Source organism: Sciurus vulgaris (genome assembly GCF_902686455.1).
Source record: "Sciurus vulgaris genome assembly, chromosome: 13".
Lineage (NCBI taxonomy): Eukaryota > Metazoa > Chordata > Mammalia > Rodentia > Sciuridae > Sciurus > Sciurus vulgaris.
In genome coordinates this window covers 50,847,860-50,868,738 of record NC_136474.1, presented here as the reverse complement: position 1 = coordinate 50,868,738, position 20,879 = coordinate 50,847,860, and the positions used below count along the sequence as shown (strand labels likewise).

General features: G+C 35.5%; 1 protein-coding gene across 7 annotated transcripts in view; it reads left to right on the top strand.

Annotated features, from left to right (window-relative positions):
* OSBPL1A (oxysterol binding protein like 1A) overlaps window positions 1-20,879 on the top strand; it is a 200,196-nt gene that overhangs the window by 131,453 nt on the left and 47,864 nt on the right. For all 7 annotated transcript variants that reach the window (XM_079108737.1, XM_079108736.1, XM_079108739.1 and 4 more), the window contains one exon: window positions 943-1,099. In XM_079108737.1, coding sequence (XP_078964863.1) covers window positions 943-1,099 — 157 coding nt within the window. The remainder of the gene's footprint in view (window positions 1-942; window positions 1,100-20,879) is intronic.

Here is a 20,879-nt window from a genome sequence, read left to right as displayed (position 1 = left end):
GTCCATAATCAAAATGGGAAGTTGGAAGGTTATCTTAGACTTCCATTTTAATAAAAAATCACGTACCATTTAAAAGTTTTATGGAGATTAGATGAATGCTCTTTTGGCCTGGAAAAAGTGTTAAACAAGGAGTCAGAAAACCTGGGTTCAATTCTGGCTTGCCCACTCATAAGCCATGAGGGTCACTTGTTGATCACCCCGTTGCCCTACCTTCCCTTCACTGGAGTATTCTGGAGATGCTGAGATGGAAAAAGTGAAAGTGCTTGAAAACCATCATGGGCTGTACAAAAATGAGTTGTCTTGTTATTTCCAAACAGGCAGATGGCTCCAATCTGAATATATAATCAACTGGGAACATGGCATTTCCATCCTAAGAATGCCTGCCTGATAATTAATATATGGATACTTTGGGCTTGAGCTCATGAGGTTTTAAATAATATCACACTGAAAAAGTATTTCTAAGTGTGTTTTAAAATTACCTTCACTTTTGTGTCTACAGCATTGGATGTGATTTAAATTGAACTTCTCATATAAGTATAGCTACTACAGCTTTTTAATTATACATGAGTTTTAAAATATATATATATATATATTTGTAAATCATGCTTAAAATTCTTTGAGAGGGAAGATAATAGAAATTTAGAGCAGGAGAAAACACTAAATATGATTTCTTTAAGAATCAGATGATCTTTGGAAATCTCTTTTCGGTATGATTGACTTAATTATAAGTTTATATAAGTGTACATCTGTTTCACAAATCTACTTGAACCTTATTGGGTGCAGGTTCTCTGAAATCCCCGAGGAGATAGTTAATGGATGGATTGTTGAAGGACAAAGTAGGCTGGTTAAGTTTCAAAGCCTGATGCATTAAGGGAGGTATCCATTGTTACAGAAGCTTGCACCAAAGTTCACTTCATTCACGATGAACCTGCTCTGCCACAGATTCCGAGTCCAAGCAGTCCCTGAGCCGATTGGAAGCAGTGACAGCACGTTCCTTTGAAGAGGAGGAAGGTCACTTGAACAGTAGAAAACACAGAATGTCTGAAGGAAAGGATTGTGGTGGAGGAGATGCGCTCTCCAATGGCATCAAAAAGCACAGGTAGGATAGTCTTTAAACTGTTCTCATGGCTGTCATCTTCACAGACGGTAAATTTGGGTTCATAAAGAAATATATGCCTTCTCTTCACTTTTCCCCCTCTGTTGGGTGTTTGTGCTACTATCACATTTTAGTGAAAGGATTTAATGTAGGTGCTTTCATTCCTTTGTCCTTTTAAGAGAATGTCATTTATAAGCATAGGGACAAAACACAAAATTTGGTTTTATCGATCATTTTCAGGAGAATGTGTAAATCCTTCGGTTGGCGATTCAGAAAGTTACTCAGAGCTACCTATTGAAATCGATGCTGTGTTCCCTTTTTCATCATACATCTTTTATGACTCTGCCTCCCAATGCTATTTTAGTTTCTAGTCATTTGATCTTCTTGTTGGTTTTATTACAAATGAGTGGTAATGTTGCCAGCTCATTGACACAATTTAGTTAAATTTAAACAAAGACAGTTATTAAGTCCCAGGATTTGCTGAGCATATCCATTTTATACTAGCTAATAACATTAGTATGTTTTTATTCCCTTAATGGATTAGTGCTAGAGATTGTCCCAAATGAATGAAATGTAACAGATACCACAGTTCTCTGGTTTCATCACAGGTTTACAGACACAGTGGCTTATGTGCTTGTATTCACATAATAACTTCCAAAATTATCAGTGAAAAATTTATCTTATCTTTGTCAAAAGATAAGGATTAGATAAGGATTACTAATGGTTAATTTCTATAAAATGGTCTTGGTTTTTTCCTTGTTGGTAGATTGCATAACACCATGGTTCTGACCACAGCTGCTCTGAAGTATTGTTCTGGGAAAAATGCACACATCATCGCTTCTCTGGTTTATGTGTACTTTCCCCTTATTAGCAAAAATGTCTTAGTTTGTATTTATTTTTAGAATATCAGTGAGTTTTACAAACTAAAGTAGATAAAAGAAGATTTTTTTGTTGTTGTTGAGTTAGAAGTTGTCCTCTAAATGTACTTATTAATGACTGTCCTTTGATGGAGTTTACATTACAAATGATAGGACTCCCAGTGAGTGTCTCTGCTAACTCCAACTGCAGTTACCATTGGTTTCTTTGGAGCCCTAAATATGAAATATCTAACAGTAAATCTAGCAGTTTTACCAAAGAGAAGACAACCTTTAACTGTTTATCACATACCCGTGATAAACCTACCTGCCATCTAGTGAGAATACCGGTGAAATCTTTGGAAAACTCAAAGAAGCATATAAGTATTTATACTTACATACATATTAAGTATATAATTATTACTATAAGTATATAAGTATAATAAGTACTTATATATATAAGTATGTAATTATTAAAATATCAGAATGAAAACAGTGTTTAAAACAGCTGTCATGTTGTGGCTGGGGGGATTTCTCTAAACCTTTTTAGGGTCTGATACTCTCTTTTGTACATGATCTATAATCAGAGAAATAGCAATTTTGCATTTGACTTAATTTTATCATATTCATATATTCTGTGCTCTTAGTCAAACCTAGAATGGTACAAATGTGAAAATGTGAAATTGTTGAAAAGTATGAAATAAGGGTAAGTCACTCAAGAAGATAAGAACTGTAACTAGGTAGTGACCTAATCAGAAAAGTTTAACTGATAAAATAAGATGTAGCTTATTAAACTTTAAATGTAATGTTATCTTCTTCAGTTATTCAGATCAAAAGAGGAAAATTTATGAAATTCTCAGCAGCCTGATGTGTGGGGAAAACATCACAATTTCCTATTTTTAATAGTAGTTTTTATAGGAGATTTTAAGTGCCTATGTTTTCTTCCATCATTAGTCAAGTAAATAGAGTCTGTGCCACACATAATTAAAAAGTTTAATTTTAGAATAGGAAAAAAGTTGTAGTATCAAGGCTATCAAATCTCTCTTGCCTGAGTCCTAAACTGTATTAGGAATCTGTTTCTTGTAGGCAATTATTGTATGGGTATTAACAATAACTTGCATTGCTAGTAGCCATGGAAGAATCTGTTTCTAGAAGGCAGTTGCTGTATTGTTATTATTAATAACTTGCATTGATAGTAGTCATGGTGATGTTTTAGGAAAGAAGCTTTATCAAAATAGTCCTTAACTAATTTACTGATAAAATAGAACAAGGATTTTCAACCATGTACTGTTTTTTTTTTTTTCAGCCATGAAACCATTTGTGTAACAGATATTCAATGTGAAAACTATTAAAATCTCATCACTTTCATTTTGACAGCACTTTTCCCCAGAAAATACACTAAGTTGCTTTGTGAAAATTTGTCTACAACATACAGTAGTTGGATTTATATGCGGCTTTTTGTCATCATAGCCATATTGCATAGGAGTAGTTCTCTATACTTGGACCTAATTTATTGAATTTATCCTGAGCTCTGTCTTATAATTTGTTAGCACTTTTGCCCAGGTTGTTATAGTTCGTAAACATATTTGGCATTTATTTCAGCCATGTCACTGGGTACATTGTAAAAGATGTAGAGTACATTAGTCAGAATCTGAAAATGTTGGATCCATGTTATAATTCTACAAATGTCATTCATTATATTAATAAATTAATGGAGAAAACTATATGATCACTTTTAGTGGATAAAAAAAGTTTCAATAAAAGTCATTCATAATTAATAAATACCTTGGCAAACCACAAATAGAAAAAAACCTGCTTAATCTGGTTAAAAGTTACAACAAATTGCTCAATAGTAAGCTATTAAGACTTTTTATAATATCAGAAATAAGACGGAATGAGCCAAGTGTAGTGGTGCACATCTGTAATTCCAGCTACTTGGGAAGCTAAGACAAGAGAATTTCAAGTTGGAAGCCTTCTCCATCTAGTGAGATAATCCTGTCTCCACAAAAAAGTGCTGGGGTTAGCTGTGTGGTAGATGTGCCTGCTTAGCATGTGTGCGGCCTTGAGTTCTATCCTCAGTACCACCAAAAATAAATAAACAAACAGGTTGCTTAGTCCTTTTATTCAGTATTATTTGGAGTCTATAGCCAGAGACAGAACACATATATAATTTAGAAACAAGTTATCATTTTTCACAGATGACATGATAATCTACATAGAAGACTCATAGTATTCATATAAAAATTAGAGTTAGAATGTTTAGCAATGTTGTTATATAAAATTACATTTCTGTATACTATCAACACAGAAACTACAATACAACTGGAAGAAGAGATATTTGGAGCAACTACTAAAAGGTTACATGCCTAGAAATAAATCTTAGAAAACCACCCCCATGGGGAAAAAGTGTGTAATAATAAAACATAAGAAAGGGAAATTCATGGCCAGTGGCGCATGTTTGTAATCCCAGCAGCTTGGGAGGCTGAGGCAGAATGATTTCGAGTTCAAAGCCAGCCTCAGCAAAAGCGAGGTCCTATCTCTAAAGAAAATACAAAATCGGGCTGGGGATGTGCCTCAGTGGTTGAGTGCCCCTGAATTCAATCCCTGGCACCCCCCCCCATCAAAAAAAAAAAAAAAAAAAAAAAAAAAAAGAAAAGAAAGGAAAAGAAAAAGAAAGGAAAATTCATTGTCATAAAGGTTTTTTTGCCAAATTACTCTGTAGTCTCAATGTAATTTTAGTTAACATCACAATGGTGTTTTCCTTGGAAATTGGGGAGTGGATTCTGAAATGTGTAGTTAAATACAGAGAGCTTTGAAGAACCAAGAAGCTGCTCAGGACCAGATCAGAGGAAAGAATGATGTTTGCCCTATCAGATGTCAAGACTGATGACAATTTTTAGTTTCAAATTTCCCTGGCTATAGATTGATCTTCAAAATAGGAAGGAAGAAACCAAAATCAAGTCCCAAAGATACACACATATTAAGAAACTTGGCTTATGAATAAAGCTAGCGTGTGGGAAAGAATGGATAGTTAGGTAATGATGCTTAGATAATCATTTAATATGGAAGTGAAAAAATGAAATGGATCCCCATTTTGTATACAGTGGTCCCTTTATATCTGCAGCTCTGTGTCTATGAAGTCAAACCACCACAGATTGAAAGTAATTGAAAAAAAAAAAAAAAAGGAATACAGACTTTTGTTTTCTTGTAATCATTCCCTGAACAATACATTGTAATAACTGTTTATATAGTATTTACATGTTACATGTTATATGTAATCTAGAGATGATTTAAAATAGATGGGAGGATGTGCGTGAGTTAGATATAAGTGCTATACCATTTAATACAAGGCATTTGAGCATCCACAGATTTCGGTATCCAAGGGAAGTCCTGAAATCCAATAAGCTGCAGAGACCAAAGGACAACGCTTCACAGTTATAATTGTAGGTGAATCAAACACTTAGACATGAAAGGTCAACATTGAAATACTTTCAGAATAGAAAATACCTATCATTTTGAGATAAGAAAAAATTCCTGTAACAAATATGATCAGGACGGGGCTGTATCATCTGATTCTAAATAACTTACTTGCACTTGATATGTTAACCTAAAGATTTCTATTGTAAATGTGACTGAGACTCTTAAAGGTTTATTATGTGGAAGTGGTAGATGAGAACTCTAGATGATTGCCTAGCTTTACTCACCCGTCATAACTGCTTTAGATTTCAGTTGTTAGGTAGCCAAGAGGAGAAGGAGTGTAATAGCAGTTGTCTAATGAGTATGAAGATTCATGTAGGGAATACACTGACAAGTTGAAGTCAAAGAGATTGAAAATATAAGCTCAGGCAGCATTTTCCAGGAAGTAAGAATATAATGAGATAGTGTTATTATGGGTAAATAAAAATCATTCAGCTTTGAGTATATTTAATCACTGGAATATAACCATCCTGGTTTTGGAATCTCAGTCCCTAACAGTTGGGACAAAATGATATGGACTCAGACTTGATTAGATCAGGGAATAGAGTTGGTAGCAAGTTGCCTCACCCAGAGGTCCTCTGCTGTCCTGGGCAGAAAGACACCCTAGTCAGTCAGGAAACATGCAGGGCAATTCTTTGTCATGTAGTGATTAGGAACACTTAAGCTACATGTCTGATTTTCAGAGGACTCAGGAGTCATGAGAGAAAGAACAAGGGTTAGCCAGTTTTGTGGAAGGGCCTGTGGGTTGGAGGGAGCAGTGGTTCCAAAGACACTGAGTCTGTGCTGTCTTCATACCACCTTGCTCCTTGCCCTAATGAATTTACTTGTCCTGGAAAGTAGAGGGTTGCAATGAAAAGAAAGAATAGTATTCCCTAGAAACTCAAGCCCTTGATTGTTGCACCTGCCTCTGACAAACTGGACACAAGCCTGTCTTAACAGCTAGAGAGAAAGGAATACTAAGGGGGACAGACAGTAAACTCCAAGAGGAGCAGCAGCAGAAGATGCTTAATGCTCACATGCTTTTGAAGCATAGAACTTGGGCTGGGCTACCACTCCACTGTGGCATAGGCTGTTGCCAGTCAGGAAACCTCAGGAGTGTGTCCTCAGAGGCCAGTGCAGATTGGACACCTGGAACAGATTGACAAGTTGGATGGCAATAGCTGAAGCAGAGGATGAAAACCAGCAGGCCACTCAGATTACAGGACATCCATCCTCCTACAAAAATACATTTGGAGATCTCTCCACAGATTAGTGCCAACTTGACAGATGGGGCTAGTCATCCAGCAAAGAGAGTTCAGATTTTAAAATCTTATCTAGGACCAACAAACTGGCAGGCCATGGGGGTCACTTTGTGTATGTTTGGAAGAAACAAAAGCAGGATGAAATCCAATTCATGAAAACTTTCATAAGCCCGTTGAGTTGCTGAGTTTATTGCCAGGATTTACTCTAGAAAAACTGCAATCTCTTTCCATAGAACATTCACCTCTTTCAACTCTAGTTTAGAAAGCAGATAGAGGAGTTGCTCTTTTGGAAGGAGGGGTTAAGGCTCAGAGGTGCACAGGCCCCCCTCCTCTGCCCTGCCCCTGCCTGCAGAGACACTTCTTAGGGTTCCAGGGGCTCTTTAAACACAGTTGGAAAACCAGGCTTTTCCATTTCTGGCATTCTGTAAACAAGTGATGGCAGGACACACTTTTGCCTGACTCTGAAGACTTGTTCTAATCTGTTGTATGCTGGTGCTTATTGTGGGCAAATGAGAGTGCTTGCCAAGGGCAGCCATCATCTGCCCAACTTTGTTTCGTCTGTAAGTCTCTTTATCTCTCATCTCTTATAATTTAAAGCAAATCTAAGATCTATTATTTTATCTTTATTTCTCAGAACATAGCTTTTAAAAAAAAATTTTTGTAGTTATAGATGGACAGAATGCCATTATTTGTTTATTTTTAATGTGGTGCTAAGAATCAAACCCAGTGCCTCACAAGTGCTAGGCAAGCGCACTGCCACTGAGCTTCAGCCCAGCCCAGAACATAGCCTTTTAATTGACAAATAAAAAATATATACATATAAGGTACAGAACATGTTTCAAAATATGTATATATACATCGTGGAGTGGCTAAATAGAGCTAATTCACATGGTTATTTTTTTATGGGAAAAACAAAATCTGCTTAGTGATTTTTCAAGTATATAATACATTGTTATTAACTATAGTAATCATATACAGATCTCTTAATTTAGTCCTCTCCCAAATATGGAATGCTTTGTAAATTTGCATGTCATCCATATGCATATTTATGCCATTTGTATTTTCTCATTTAGTTTATGTGCTGCCAGAGTATTAGCTTTTAATAATTCAGTAAGTGTCTCTAAAACAGACATTTTCTCTTCCCAAGCAACAGTACCATTACAAACATAAATAATAGTTTCTTAATTATCTATTATCAAATATTAGTAGTCACAATTTCCTGCTTGTCTTATAAATGTGTTTTAATAATTATATCCAAAATGTCATTTTATAATAAAGATTAAAAAGTTCCACATAATTCCCTTTTGGCTTATATGTATCTTAAAACCTTTTTAATCTCTAGGTTTCCTATTCCTTCTCCATTTCTTTCTTGCCATTTATTTGTTGAAGAAACCTGGTCATTTCTCAGGTAGAATATTCCACAATCCGGATATGGCTGTTGCGTTCCCAGGGTGTCATTTAACATGTTCTTCTACCCTTGAATTTCTTGTAAATTGATGATTATACCCAGAAGCTTGACCAGATTTAGCACAAAATACTTGATAGGAGCACATACTGTAGGTATACCTCCTGCTTGCTTTCTTTTTGTAATGTTGACATTGATTCCTGGTTTCAGGTGCTGTCCGTCTGATAGATATATCCATGATAAAGTTGCCTGACAGCCTTTTACCTAATGTCTTTAGTGGGTATTGTTGATCATTGTCTATATCCTCATTTCATTAGGAGCTACAGAATAGTGGTATTTCAATTTTGTCATCCCTTCTACATCTATGAGCTTGAATTCTTCTGTAAAGGACTTCTTTACAAAACCTTCCCAGTGCCTCTTTGCCAAATTGTGTGTGTGTTGCGGGGGAGGGTGTGGGTGTCTGTATAGTGTTTTTTCCATTCCGTAACATGCTTTAAAGGTGATATATGACATAATGGATGGGTTTGTTAAATCTCTTTAAGGTGTTTTCCCCCTCTTTGTTTAGAGAGCCCCTCTGTGTCCATTCAACAGGTTTGACTTTGTTTTGGTTTGTTTTTTCTTGTTGTTGTTCTTGTGGTTGTGTCCTCCTCCTCCTACCTTCTTCTTGCCTTCCTCCCCCTCCTCTCCTTCTTCCCTTCTCCCCTTCTTCCTCCTCCTCTTCCTTTCCCTTCCTTTGTCCTCCTCTCTTTCTCCTTCTCTTCCTCCTCCTTCCATATAATTTACATGTAACATAAGCATATTGTCTTTGAGAGCTATGCTTTCTGAAAGGAAAAGATGTTTGAGACCTATTTCCTGCCCCAGACCTGGAGTCAGCAGCATTTCTAAGGAGTCCTGTTCATTTTAGTGGGAAATACTCCTTAGAACTAACAACAGGAGTAATAAGGTTGCACAGTGCTGCTGGATCAGCCACTATTTTTATTTCTTTCCATGGGAGAAAGTAGATTCCTTCCCCTTGCCCACTTTTTTTTTTTTTTAAGGAAAAATACTTCATTAGTGCATACCAGTGTATTTCCAGATTAAATTTTGGATTACATAGTTTTTTCCTTCATTGCTTTGATTTTAATTGCATCTTAGGTTTCATAATGACATTTATATAATTACCTACTTGCTTTATTCTAATATGTGTGTTTATATCACTTACACATGCACATTAATACTGTTACTCAAAATATGATGGTGGAAAAGAGTTTGGTATTTTTTTCATTTCTTTTATAAAAATCCCAGGGAATGTACAATTGGTGTTGTTTGATGAAAGTCACTTGCATTGGTTCCCTTCAGTGTGGTTAAATATTACCTTGTTGCACAAGCAGGTTCTTTGTTTCATTTGCTTTCAAGATTTAGAGATTCTTTTAATTCCACTTTATTTTTTATAGTTATGTTTTCAAGTGGATGGGTTTTTAAGTGAAAACATAACTATATGTTATGTTTGCATGAATTCAAAATAAGGTATGTTTAGACAAATCTTATTTCCATTCTTGTCCCTTTAATAGTGGTTTCCTCCTTTCCCCTAGAGGTAACAATTTTTCTAAGTATTTTGGTTTAAATATAAACAATGTAAAAAGATGTGATATTCCTTTTTCCCCTTAGAGAAAAGATACTGTGCAACTTTGATTTTTTTTTCATTTAACAGTGTAGGCTATTCTCAGTTTTTGTGTCCTTTGCTCATTGAGTTATTGTCCAACCCTTAAGAAATGTGTACATGTAGGGCTGGGGTTGTGACTCAGAGGTAATATGCTCACCTAGCTTGGGTTAGGCACTGGGTTCCATCCTTAGCACCACATAAAAAGAAATAAAGGCATTGTGTCCATCTATAACTAAAAAAAATTGTGTACATGTGTGTTTAGTTTAGAGATGATTCTTTTTATAATTTTGAATTGGCGATAAATTCCTATGGTTCAAAATTCAGAAATAGAGTATATTTTGCTTTTCTTCCCTCCTCACCCAACCCCAGTACTAGGGATTGACCCCAGGTCGTAAGGCTTGCTAGGCAAGTGCTGTACCACTGAGCCACATCCCAGCCCCATGATTTGCAAATTTTAGTTTCTATTTTTCGAGGGTGGGTGTGGGTGGGTATCAGGGATTGAACTCAGGGGCACCCAACCACTGAGCCACATCCCCAGCCCTATTTTGTATTTTATTTAGAGACAGAGTCTCACTGAGTTGTTTAGTTCCTCACTGTTGCTGAGGCTGTCTTCGAACTCATGTTCCTCTTGCTTCAGCCTCCTGAGCTGCTGGATTATAGGCATGTGCCACCACACCCAGCTTAATTCTTGCTTTTTAAGCCAGCTGTTTCCTTTCTTTCCCCAAATGCACCCACTATTTTTACATATAAATGTTTTCATATAAATGATAGAAATATATACATAAAATTCCTGACCTTTCTTTTAAAATAAATATATATCAAATTAGTTATTTAACAAATACTTGTTGAACCCCTCTTAATGTCAGATACTGTACTGGTTGCTGGGAACACAGTAATGAACAAGAACCTTGCTTGTACAAATATGGGGTATCCATTTCCAAGATTAGAGACGTTGAATATCTTTTGATATTTTTAAGAGAGGTTAAATATCTTTTGGTATATTTAAAATCTGCTATCCTTGATTTCCATTCTGTTTTGGAAAGGTATTTCAGAGTATGGTGAAATTTCTTCTTCTGTGAACTTATATCTATTATTCATTTGTCCGTAGGAATGTTGAATTTACCAATTTTCAGGTGCTCTATAATCATCATTGGGTAAACTGACTTTTTTGTGTGTTTATAAGTTGAAAATATTTTTTTCTAGGTTTGTCAAAAGGTAATTTTTAGAATTTCTAATTCTTCATACATAATAAGAAATTGATAATAAGAAATAGATTTACTACAAGCTTTAATAAATGGCAGCATTGGTTTAAAATGTTTGGTTTCTTGATTTTTGTATACATTTCTATAAAATGCTTTGAAAAAAGATACTGGTGAACTAGAAAAGTGTAGTTATTAAGAGGTTCTTCGAGCTAGGTGTGGTAGTGCACACCTATAATCACAGTGACTTATGAGACTGAAGCAGGAGGATCACAAGTTCAAGGCTGGACTACACAACTTAGCAAGAAATTAAAAAAAAAAAAAAAAAAAAAAAGGACTGGGGATATACTCAGTGGTAGAATGCCCTTGGATTCAATCCCCAGTACTGGAGTGGGGGTGTGAAAATCTTCTTGGGTTTGAATCTATCCTGTACTACATTCCTGACCTTACACAATTTTTAATGTCTTTGAATCCCAACTTCTTCATCTTAAAAATAGGGATAGTAATAAGGCTTGCTTTGAGATGAGATGATCTGTGCAAAGCATTCAGTGATTTTTGCTCTTTCCTGTCAGGTGCTATTATAAATATGAAAACTGGTGAAACCTAAGTAAAAAGTAGCAAATGAAATTGTTTTCTTCTTGGTGTGTGTGTGTATGTGTGTGTGTGTGTGTGTGTGATATTGGGGATGGAACCCAGAGGTACTCTACCACTGAGCTGCTCCCCCAGCCCTTTTTATTTTTTATTTTGAGGCAGAGTCTCACTAAATTGCCCAGGCTGGCCTGGAACTTGTAATTCTCCTGCCTCAGCCTCCTGAGTATCAGGGATTATAGGTATGTATCACCCTGCATGGCCTGTTCTGAAATTTTAACTTAAGTAAAAAGTCTTTGAACAGATTTTATAAATTTGTATCATCTCTTGAATCTAGAATTTAGGAAAGAGTTGAAATCAAAGTTTTGATCTTAGGACAGTGTTCTTTTGGTAAATGTGAAATAAGAAAAATTGTCCCTCTACTTAAAGTCTACTATCCTTGATTTCCATTGTATTTTGGAATTATGTTTCATAGTATGGCTAAAATGAAACATGTTTTTGTGTTCATTTTTTGTTTTCTGTTGAGAATACACAGGTGTGCCTGGGTTCCACTCAGCCCATTGTAGAGTCACATTGTCAGAAGTGTAAACAAGAGGTGACTAGAGGCCTTCAGCTCTGTTACTCATTCCTTGGTCCCTTGACATTAGTTTCCTCATGCAGAGGTCTCATTACTTTCTCCTTTTGATCCTTAGATGTTTTCAGTCTCTTAGGTAAATATCCAATTTCTTTTCCAAGTTTGCTTTGTAAACACTTTATAATCCTCAGAATGTCAAAAGAAAGAAGCAGTTAAATATTTATCAAACTGTATATTCTTTCTTAGCATCTTGCTCTATTTGAAGATACACCTTCCCCTGCCTTTGGCCCCTACTTACACCTAAGCACAGAGTTAGAAGCACTAGAAAATATTTCAATGTAACAGTCTTTTAATGGCCTACCTGTTTACCGTGTCCAAATTTTATAGTAAGTCATAGATTGAGCATCTTGACTTCCAGTGACATATGGGACTTGATTTTTACCAATACATTGAAGTATCCCTTTCCCTTTGGAACTGTGCCAATCTCAATTTTGCCTCCAGGAGAAAACTGCCTCAGGGGACATAAAGATCTTTGGTATTGTTTCTTTGCTTGTTAACTCAGGAGGAATTTTCCTCTTTTAGAAAACACCATCTATAACAATAAAGAATTGCATGGTAAATAAATTAGAGAAGCGTTTCTTTTAAAAATCATACTGGCCCTTTAAAGATTTGTTACTTTATTGGCCTTATGAGTTTAAAATCTGAAATTCTGGTTACTACACAATTCTTCTTAAAACACATTGATTGTATAAAATGTGATACATGCTCATTGTCTGGGATATAACTTGTGTCACTGTATGAAGCCAAGCTTTGAAACTCAGCAAGAATCCTCTATTTGCCCATAGGGAGTATTAATGGCAATCCTCTGTTAATATGGCATTGCCTCGCATTAATTACATACCCTGAGTCTCAATAAGGACTGAATCAGGGAAACACCAATGACTAGAACCAAGAATGCGTACTGTAATGTGACAGAGCACTGGTCTAAGCAGATGGTATGATTGTAGCAGAGTGGGGCACAAGCACTAAATTTTTAGTAGGAAATAAGAGTTGCAGCATAATATCCTACTAGTGCTATAGTAAAACTATAGGAACCACAACTGGGCCAACTCATAGTCCCCAGCAGAACAGGCTTCTGTGGATGAAGCAAATAGGTAGCAGGTCACTATGGGTTCTTTGCAATATTGTTCTACTTTTGTGCTTGTGTTTTCATTCCTTTTACACCTTTATGGGCAGTGCCAGAACTTCTAGTAGGGAAAGTACACCATGATCATAAGACAATTGAGAACCCTTGGTTTACTGTGCTTCCTCTTCTGAGTTTGGTTCTGCTCTGTAGTTTTGGTTAGCTCTCTGGCTTTGGTAAGCATTTACTCTGCCCAGGCCTCAACTGCTTGTGCTCTAAGCTGAGCAGAATCCCACAAAGCACAGTCCATAACAAGATGACTGGAGCCCCGGTGTCTCTGGTTTTAAAGGCAGTTCTTCTCTGACCACACTGCAGATCCAGGACTCTTGACAATATCATGGTTAGTAATGATAGCAAGAACTTAAACATTGGTATCATAAATTGGTGTTTCTAAAGTACTTTCACAAGCTCTGTTGCTTTTTGAGTTTCAAATAACTGAATTATAGGTAGGACAAGTATGATTATAGCATCAGTTTTATAGATAAAGAAATTGAAGCATAGGATGTTTGATCTACACAGAAGTTCGATCTAATACAAAAAGTTTGACCTGCCCAAGGTCACTTGACCAACAGATGGTATGACCTGAATTCAAACCAGGTTTGTCTTCAGACTCCGTATTTTCTTAAAATGTAGATTTTTAATAGATATTTAGGGTAACAAAGATTTTTCCATAGGCAAAAACTTTATATTCTGAAATTTAAGGTAATTTGTCGCAGCCTTTAATTAATATAGTTCTGGGGGTTTTTTGTATGATAATTTACAGGGAATTAACATCATAAGCCCCAAATAATTATTAAGCATTCATCTGTTGTTAGCTTAGTGTTGGGTATTCCACTACAAATTAAAGTAGCCATCTAGACCTTTTTAAGTTTCCAATTGAATAAACTCAAACAAATTAGAACAACACATGAACACATTAAAATTTTTCTTCTTTTAAAGAGAAGATAAAAACATTCTCCTTAAACAAGTCTAAAAGAAAAAATTATAACTTCCTATAATCTGCATTTTCTACCAACTTCCTACCAAAGCAAACTATTCTAAAATATGCAGGAATAATTATAATGTTTCATAGAAATTATATATTTTTCCTGAATAACTATACATTTTCTTAATACTAGGGAAAAACTTTTTGACTGTTTGCCTTTAGGATATGATTGACCAACTTATCTTTCTTTTTTCTTTTTAGATATTGATGCACCTTTATTTTATTCATTTGTTTTTATTTATATGTGGTGCTGAGAATCGAACCCAGTGCCTCACACATGCTAGGCAAGTGCTCTACCACTGAGCCACAACCCAAGCCCCTGACCAACCTTTCTTAGCAGAAATGAGAAAACCTCAGAGGACCAGGAATACTATTTGGATCTCATGATACATTTTAGGACTCCTTGTGATGTTTCTCATCAGAAGAAACCTTCTCCAGGAAACCTTTGCAGTACAGGTGTTTTTCACTGTTGTCAGAACAGTCAGAAAGAAACTGCTCTACTTGTTGGAGAACACTCTGTGCGTATTATGTGTCATAGAGCAGGAAGGAAGAAATTCAGCTCTGTCCCTGGAATTTGTCTCTCTCTGAGGGTAAGCAGTCAAAAGCATCTTACATCATTTAGAAAGGAAGTTAAATTAAGATTGTTGATCTAGCTAAAAAGCAAATCACAAACAAATTGGTAATATTTGTTTGAAGGGAAGTTAATCTGAAAAGTTCAGAGCCACAAAAAGAGGCAGTAGTATTTACAGAGGAACATTTCTATTATTCAGTCCATCTCTGCTTCCTCTTCCTTTTGTTTCTCATTCTTAAATAATTCCTGTGTATTCCTCAAATCCTTCTTTCAGGGGTCTGAAGTCCTTGTCTGCAGTGTTCCAGAAAACATGCAGCTGTCCTACTGCAGAGCTGCTTTCAAGGATGAGCCATTTCCACCAGGCTCAGGCCTGCATTCTAGTAGAGAACTCCAAGCCTTGCCATAGTGTTGTCTGCTCCAACCAGACTCCCAATCCATCTGGAGCACACCAAGTTCTGAGGCAAAACTTTTCTCAGTATACAGCCCAGAAGATTTCTGTGTGGTCAGGAGGGGCTTCTTTCCCCTTTCCACTAACATAATTACCAGTAAAAACAGTCTCAGCTCTTCTTTGGAACATGGAGAGGTAGTAGTAGGAGATTTGTGCTCTTTGTCTTGCTGCCTCTCTTCCCTGTAGCAGTGTACACTGCAAGAGGCCTTGGCAAGCCTTTCTGTGAAACAGGAAGGGTGAGAGTTACCTCTGATCTGTGCAGCACACACCATGTCCTCAACATTCTGTCATTGAAACCACTTCCTTTAGGTCCAAACAGTCATGATCTGCTCTCTTCACTTTTCAGTGATTTCACATCTATTTCGGTACCCATTGTGAAATCTTTCCATTCTTAGACGTAAGGGTAAGCAAAGGGTATTCACCCTAGGTTAAGGACTGCCTTTCTGTGGCATACTTCCTTCCTCTCATCTGAGATGAACAATCTAAAGTGACCTACAGTAAGGCAGTCTGGATGCCCAGAGTGACAGCTCTAAGTCAAAATGCTGGAGCTGAACGCAATGGAGCATAACTGTGATCCTAGTGACTCAGGAGACTGAGACAGGATGGTTGCAAGTTCAAGGCCAGCCTTAGCAGCTCAGCAAAACTGTCTCAAAAAATAAAAAGGGTGGGGATGTGGTTCAGTGGTTAAGTACCTCTGGGTTCAATTCCAGGTACTGAAAATAAAAAAGGACTGGAGATGCAGGTGAGTGGTAGATTACCCCTGAATTCAATTCCCAGTACCACAAACAATAAACCAAAAGCAAGCAAAAAACCTCGCTGGTTCACAGGTATTTTCTCATTAGTACATTTTGGCTTTGAAATGTGATGATTCTACAAGCTTTCCTGTTAGTGCAGTTATGGTGGTGAACTAACAAAAGTAGGAAGTAAACTTACTGTGTCCTTGTGTTCTGTGTTCTTGGAGTTTGATGATAAATTCTAAATTTTAGAAATACACTAAGAAAATCAGTGCAGTTTTGTATATATAATTTTAGCTTATTAAAATGAAAATAAGTAGAGCCTCTTTTAAAATAAGTAAAATCACCCTAACCTTTGGACTTTACAGAGGCAGGTTTTAAAGTGATAATCATCAACTATAGAGATATGTCATTTAAAAAATCAAAAAATGAAAAGTAAAATAAGCAAAATCAAACAGTAATATCATAGTTAAAAAATTATTAAAATAGGAAACCAAGTAGATTTTTTTTAAAGATGCCTAAATAAAAAAGGCATATGACTAGTCTTAGAATTCTTATCTTAGACTTGTACTAACTTGCTTCTGAGACTCCAGGCTAATTTTAGTTGAAGATGTCTAGAAGCAGGTTAAATTACCCAGCTGTTGAGTTAACCCTATCTCCTTCATGTCTGTTTTAGCTGTATGTTCCAATGCTGGTTTATACTAGGCTTCTGGATATGTGGAGAGAACTTTGGAATTCCTATATTTGAATTCAAACTGGAACTAGGTAGAGAGTGCATTAAATGTCAGTCATGGGGGGTTTGGGCTGTAGCTCAGTAGTAGAGTGCTTGCCTAGCATATGTGAGGCATTGGGTTTGATCTTCAGCGCTACATAAAAATAGATAAAATAAAGGCCACGTCCATCTATAACTAAAAAAAAATTTAAAAAATGTCAGTCATGAAAAAAATTTATTTGATATAGTATGGTCTCTTTAAGACCAGCCCAAACTTTGCTGCTGTTGAAAATGGAAATAGGTAAACTTTTAGGAATTTAATTGCATAGGTAAATTTCAGATACTTTAATTGTATTGATTTCAATATAATATATTGAAATGTATTCATGTGTATGATGCCTTTGAATTAGGTCTCCTCATATATTACAACTGAAATTTTAATTAATGCTACATGGATTGAGGAATAATAGTATTTTTAAGACTAGAAATAAATCCAGTACCAGAAAAAAAAATCTTACAAACTTTGGAGAGCAAATTTTATTTTCCCTGATTATACGAGGGCATCATTTTCTTAAAGTCAAATTACATCAACTTAAACTGAAATTGAGTTGTGTGGCCAGTGAAACTGGTTTATGCTCAGATTTAAATGTTAAGTTAATGTGAAAAATATTCATCTTTTAGACAGGTAAATTACTAAAAATGAATTTTGGTTGCAGTTTTTAAATTGTCATATTAAAATAAGAGAATATAAGTTTCATATATCTTTAAACATACTTAGTTGCATAAGTCCCAAGCTTTTAAAGTTTTAAAGCAGAATTCAGAAATGAAGTGACGCTTTGAAACAGAAGTATCTCAAGAGTAAACATTGCTGGATGTTTTGTTGACCCTGCTTCCCAGTATCCTCAAAGCCAATCACAGTGGTTGAAATTTAATCAGTATTTGTTGGATGAATGGGGTTTTTTGCCCCCTGCCTTCTTCCAAAATTTTGTAAAGTTGTACTAGAAAAAGGGAGTACCATTGTACTAACTGTCCATGTCAGTGATTTTAGAAAGTGGTCTTTGGGCCCTTGGATTGTCCCTAAGTTAGTCTTAGGGGACTACAAATTTAAACAGCTTTCATAATATCACTAAGACATTTGCCTTTTTCATTTCTTTCCCCATAAGTGTGCAGTGGAGTTGTTGGAGATTACATGATGTGTGAGATCCCAGATTGTGTTCAGAAGCAGTTTTGAGAATTCATACATAAAAGAGATTACAGAAATGTAAAACAATGCCATTCTTCCACATTTTTACTTTGGAAAATAGTTATTTTTATAAAAATTTGTTTAGATTAACATTGATTTTATTAAGTGAATAATTTTTTTAAAATAAAGTTTTTAAAAAAAATTTTAAATAACAAAAGATATAACCCACATTAAAAGAAAATCAAAACTGCAGGTTGATGTAACCCCTTTGGAAAGCAGTATGGAGATTCCTCAGAAAACTTGGAATGGACCCACCATTTGACCCTGTTAGTCCACTCCTCGGTTTATACCCAAAGGACTTAAAATCAGCATACCACAGTGATTCAGCCATATCAATGTTTATAGCAGCTCAATTCACAATATCTAAACTATGGAACCAACCTAGATGCTGTTCAGTAGATGAAGTGATAAACTGTGGTATACACAATGGAATATTACTCAGCCATAAAGAAGAAAGAATTATGGTATTTGCAGGTAAATGGATGGAGTTGGGGAATATCATGCTAAGTGAAATAAGCCAGTCCCCAAAAAACCAAAGGCCAGATGTTTTCTCGGTTAAGTGGGTACTGATACATAACAGGGTGGGGGGTAAGGGAAGAATGGAGGAACATTGGATTGTGTAGAGGGAAATGAGGGGAGGGTTGGGGGAAGAAAAGATGGTGGAATTAGACAAACATCATTACCTTGTGTACATGTATGATTGTAGAAATGGTGTTACTCTACGTTGTGTACAACCAAAGAAATGAAAAGTTGTACTCCATTTGTGTATAATGAATCAAAATACATTCTGCTCTCATGTATAACTAAATAGAACAAACAATAAAAAAAGGAAGATGCAAAAAGAAAAGAAAATCAACTCTTTGGGGTGGGGTCTTCAGTAATTTTTAAGCATTAAAATAATTTGAGTTCAAAAATGTTTTAGAAATGCTAATTTATTCCAATAAATTACATCATAGTTTTTTTTCTTTGTTTCTTTGTTGAAGCAAAATTTATATGAACAGCAAAATTCAGAGATCTTACGTATATAATTTCCTAAATTTTGGTAATGTATGTACCCATGTAACTTACATCCTAGTCAAGATATGGAACTTTCCATCACTTCAGAAAGTTCCCTCGTGTTGCCTCCCCGTCTATCCCTATCCTCCATAGACAGCTACTGTTCTGATTTCTATCACTATAGATTAGTGTCATATAATTTTGAACTGCATTACAAGTAGAATCATAGAGTCTATACTCTTGTTTTCTGGGTTTTGGGGTTTTTTTGTTTGTTTGTTTGTTTGGTTTGACTTTAGTCACTCAACCTTGTATTTTTGAGAATCATCCCTATCTTGTATATCAGTGTCCATTCCTTTTTATTGATGAACAATATGCCATTGCTTAAATATGCCACAATTTGCTTTTCTGTACTCCTGTCAATGGGCATTTAGGTTGTTTCCAGTTTGGAATTAGAAATAAAGTTGCTATAATTATTTTTATAGATACCTTTTTATTATCGTCATATTTTCATTCTTGTCATTCATTACCTAGGAGAATTTCAGGTACTAAGGGAGGAGGGTGTTTTTATCATTATTATTATTATTATTTTTAGTTATATACAGTACAAGGATACATACACCTGATATTATCACAAAAGTGTGGAACACAGCCTGTTCCAGTTCAGTCCCTAGCACGCCCCCACCCTGTTATGATACTTGCCCCCAGATGTGCCATCGTACATTCCTGACAGCAATACATGAGCATACTTCACATGCCCACTGGCATATGGTGTTGCATGTTGTCCGATTGTGGTTTTAATTTACATCCTTTAATGATTCTGAGCACTTGTCTGTGTGTTTATTAACACTGTTGTGTCTTCCTTTTTGAAGTATCTGAGGGTTGTGTTCACTTTAAATTCACTTTATATTGGATTGTTTTTGTAATATTGATCTATAGAAATTCTTTATATATTTCGAATATCAATCCTCTGATGAATATATATATATATATATATAATGAATATTGGTATAGCTTGCCTTTTCTTTCCCCTAATAATGAATAGATCCCTTTCTTCTTTGTTAAACATGAGTTTTTAATTTTGATGAAGTCTGCTTTATAATTTTTCTCTTAAGTTAGTGCTTTTTGGGTCATCATTAAGAAATCATTACCTACTCCAAACATTTAACTACTACTCCTATGTTCTTTCATATCACTGATGATGTGTTCTTCTGGTTAACTTCATCAGTATCTTTGATGAGAATGAGAGAAAAATGGACGGTATTTAAAGCACATCAGAAATTCTGTGATGTGACATTTTAGTTTCTCTAAATACATAAATAGCCTTTTGTGGTTGACTATGGAAGAATTATAAATGCACTGTGGGACGGTTTACTCATCCTAGAACCCTAATCAACAGAAAGCCAACAGATGTAAAGTTTACTTCAGCAGCACGTACTGTAGTGCTGACCTGCTGCAGTTCTGCCGCTCTCTCAGGTTGACCAAAGTTGGAATCTAGTGGGAATAAGTAAATCTGAAACAGCAGGATGGTACATTTTAAAGATATGGGTGGTTAAGTAAGAGCGTCTGTAGAAACTTTTATCCTTTTAGATGGAGAGAATGAATTGCAGTCTGTATAGTTCCATGTGCCCTAAACAGGACAAAGAAGGGATAGAAAGTTGAATGGTAATTTTCAATAAAGGTTTTTGATACTTTCAAATGACTTGGGATGAGCTTAGTAGGCTTTTACATACATAATTACCTTTTCAATTCTGTTTTGGAAGGATAAATTTGTGAACTGTATCCCAAATGAACCATATAAGTATTTTTGATGCATAAATGACATACTTTATTATTGTAATAATTTATTCTGTATCTTCATTTTAAAGTCTAATCTTGATTTATGAATATAAATGTATTTTATAGTTTATTTCTAATGATAATATAGAAGACTT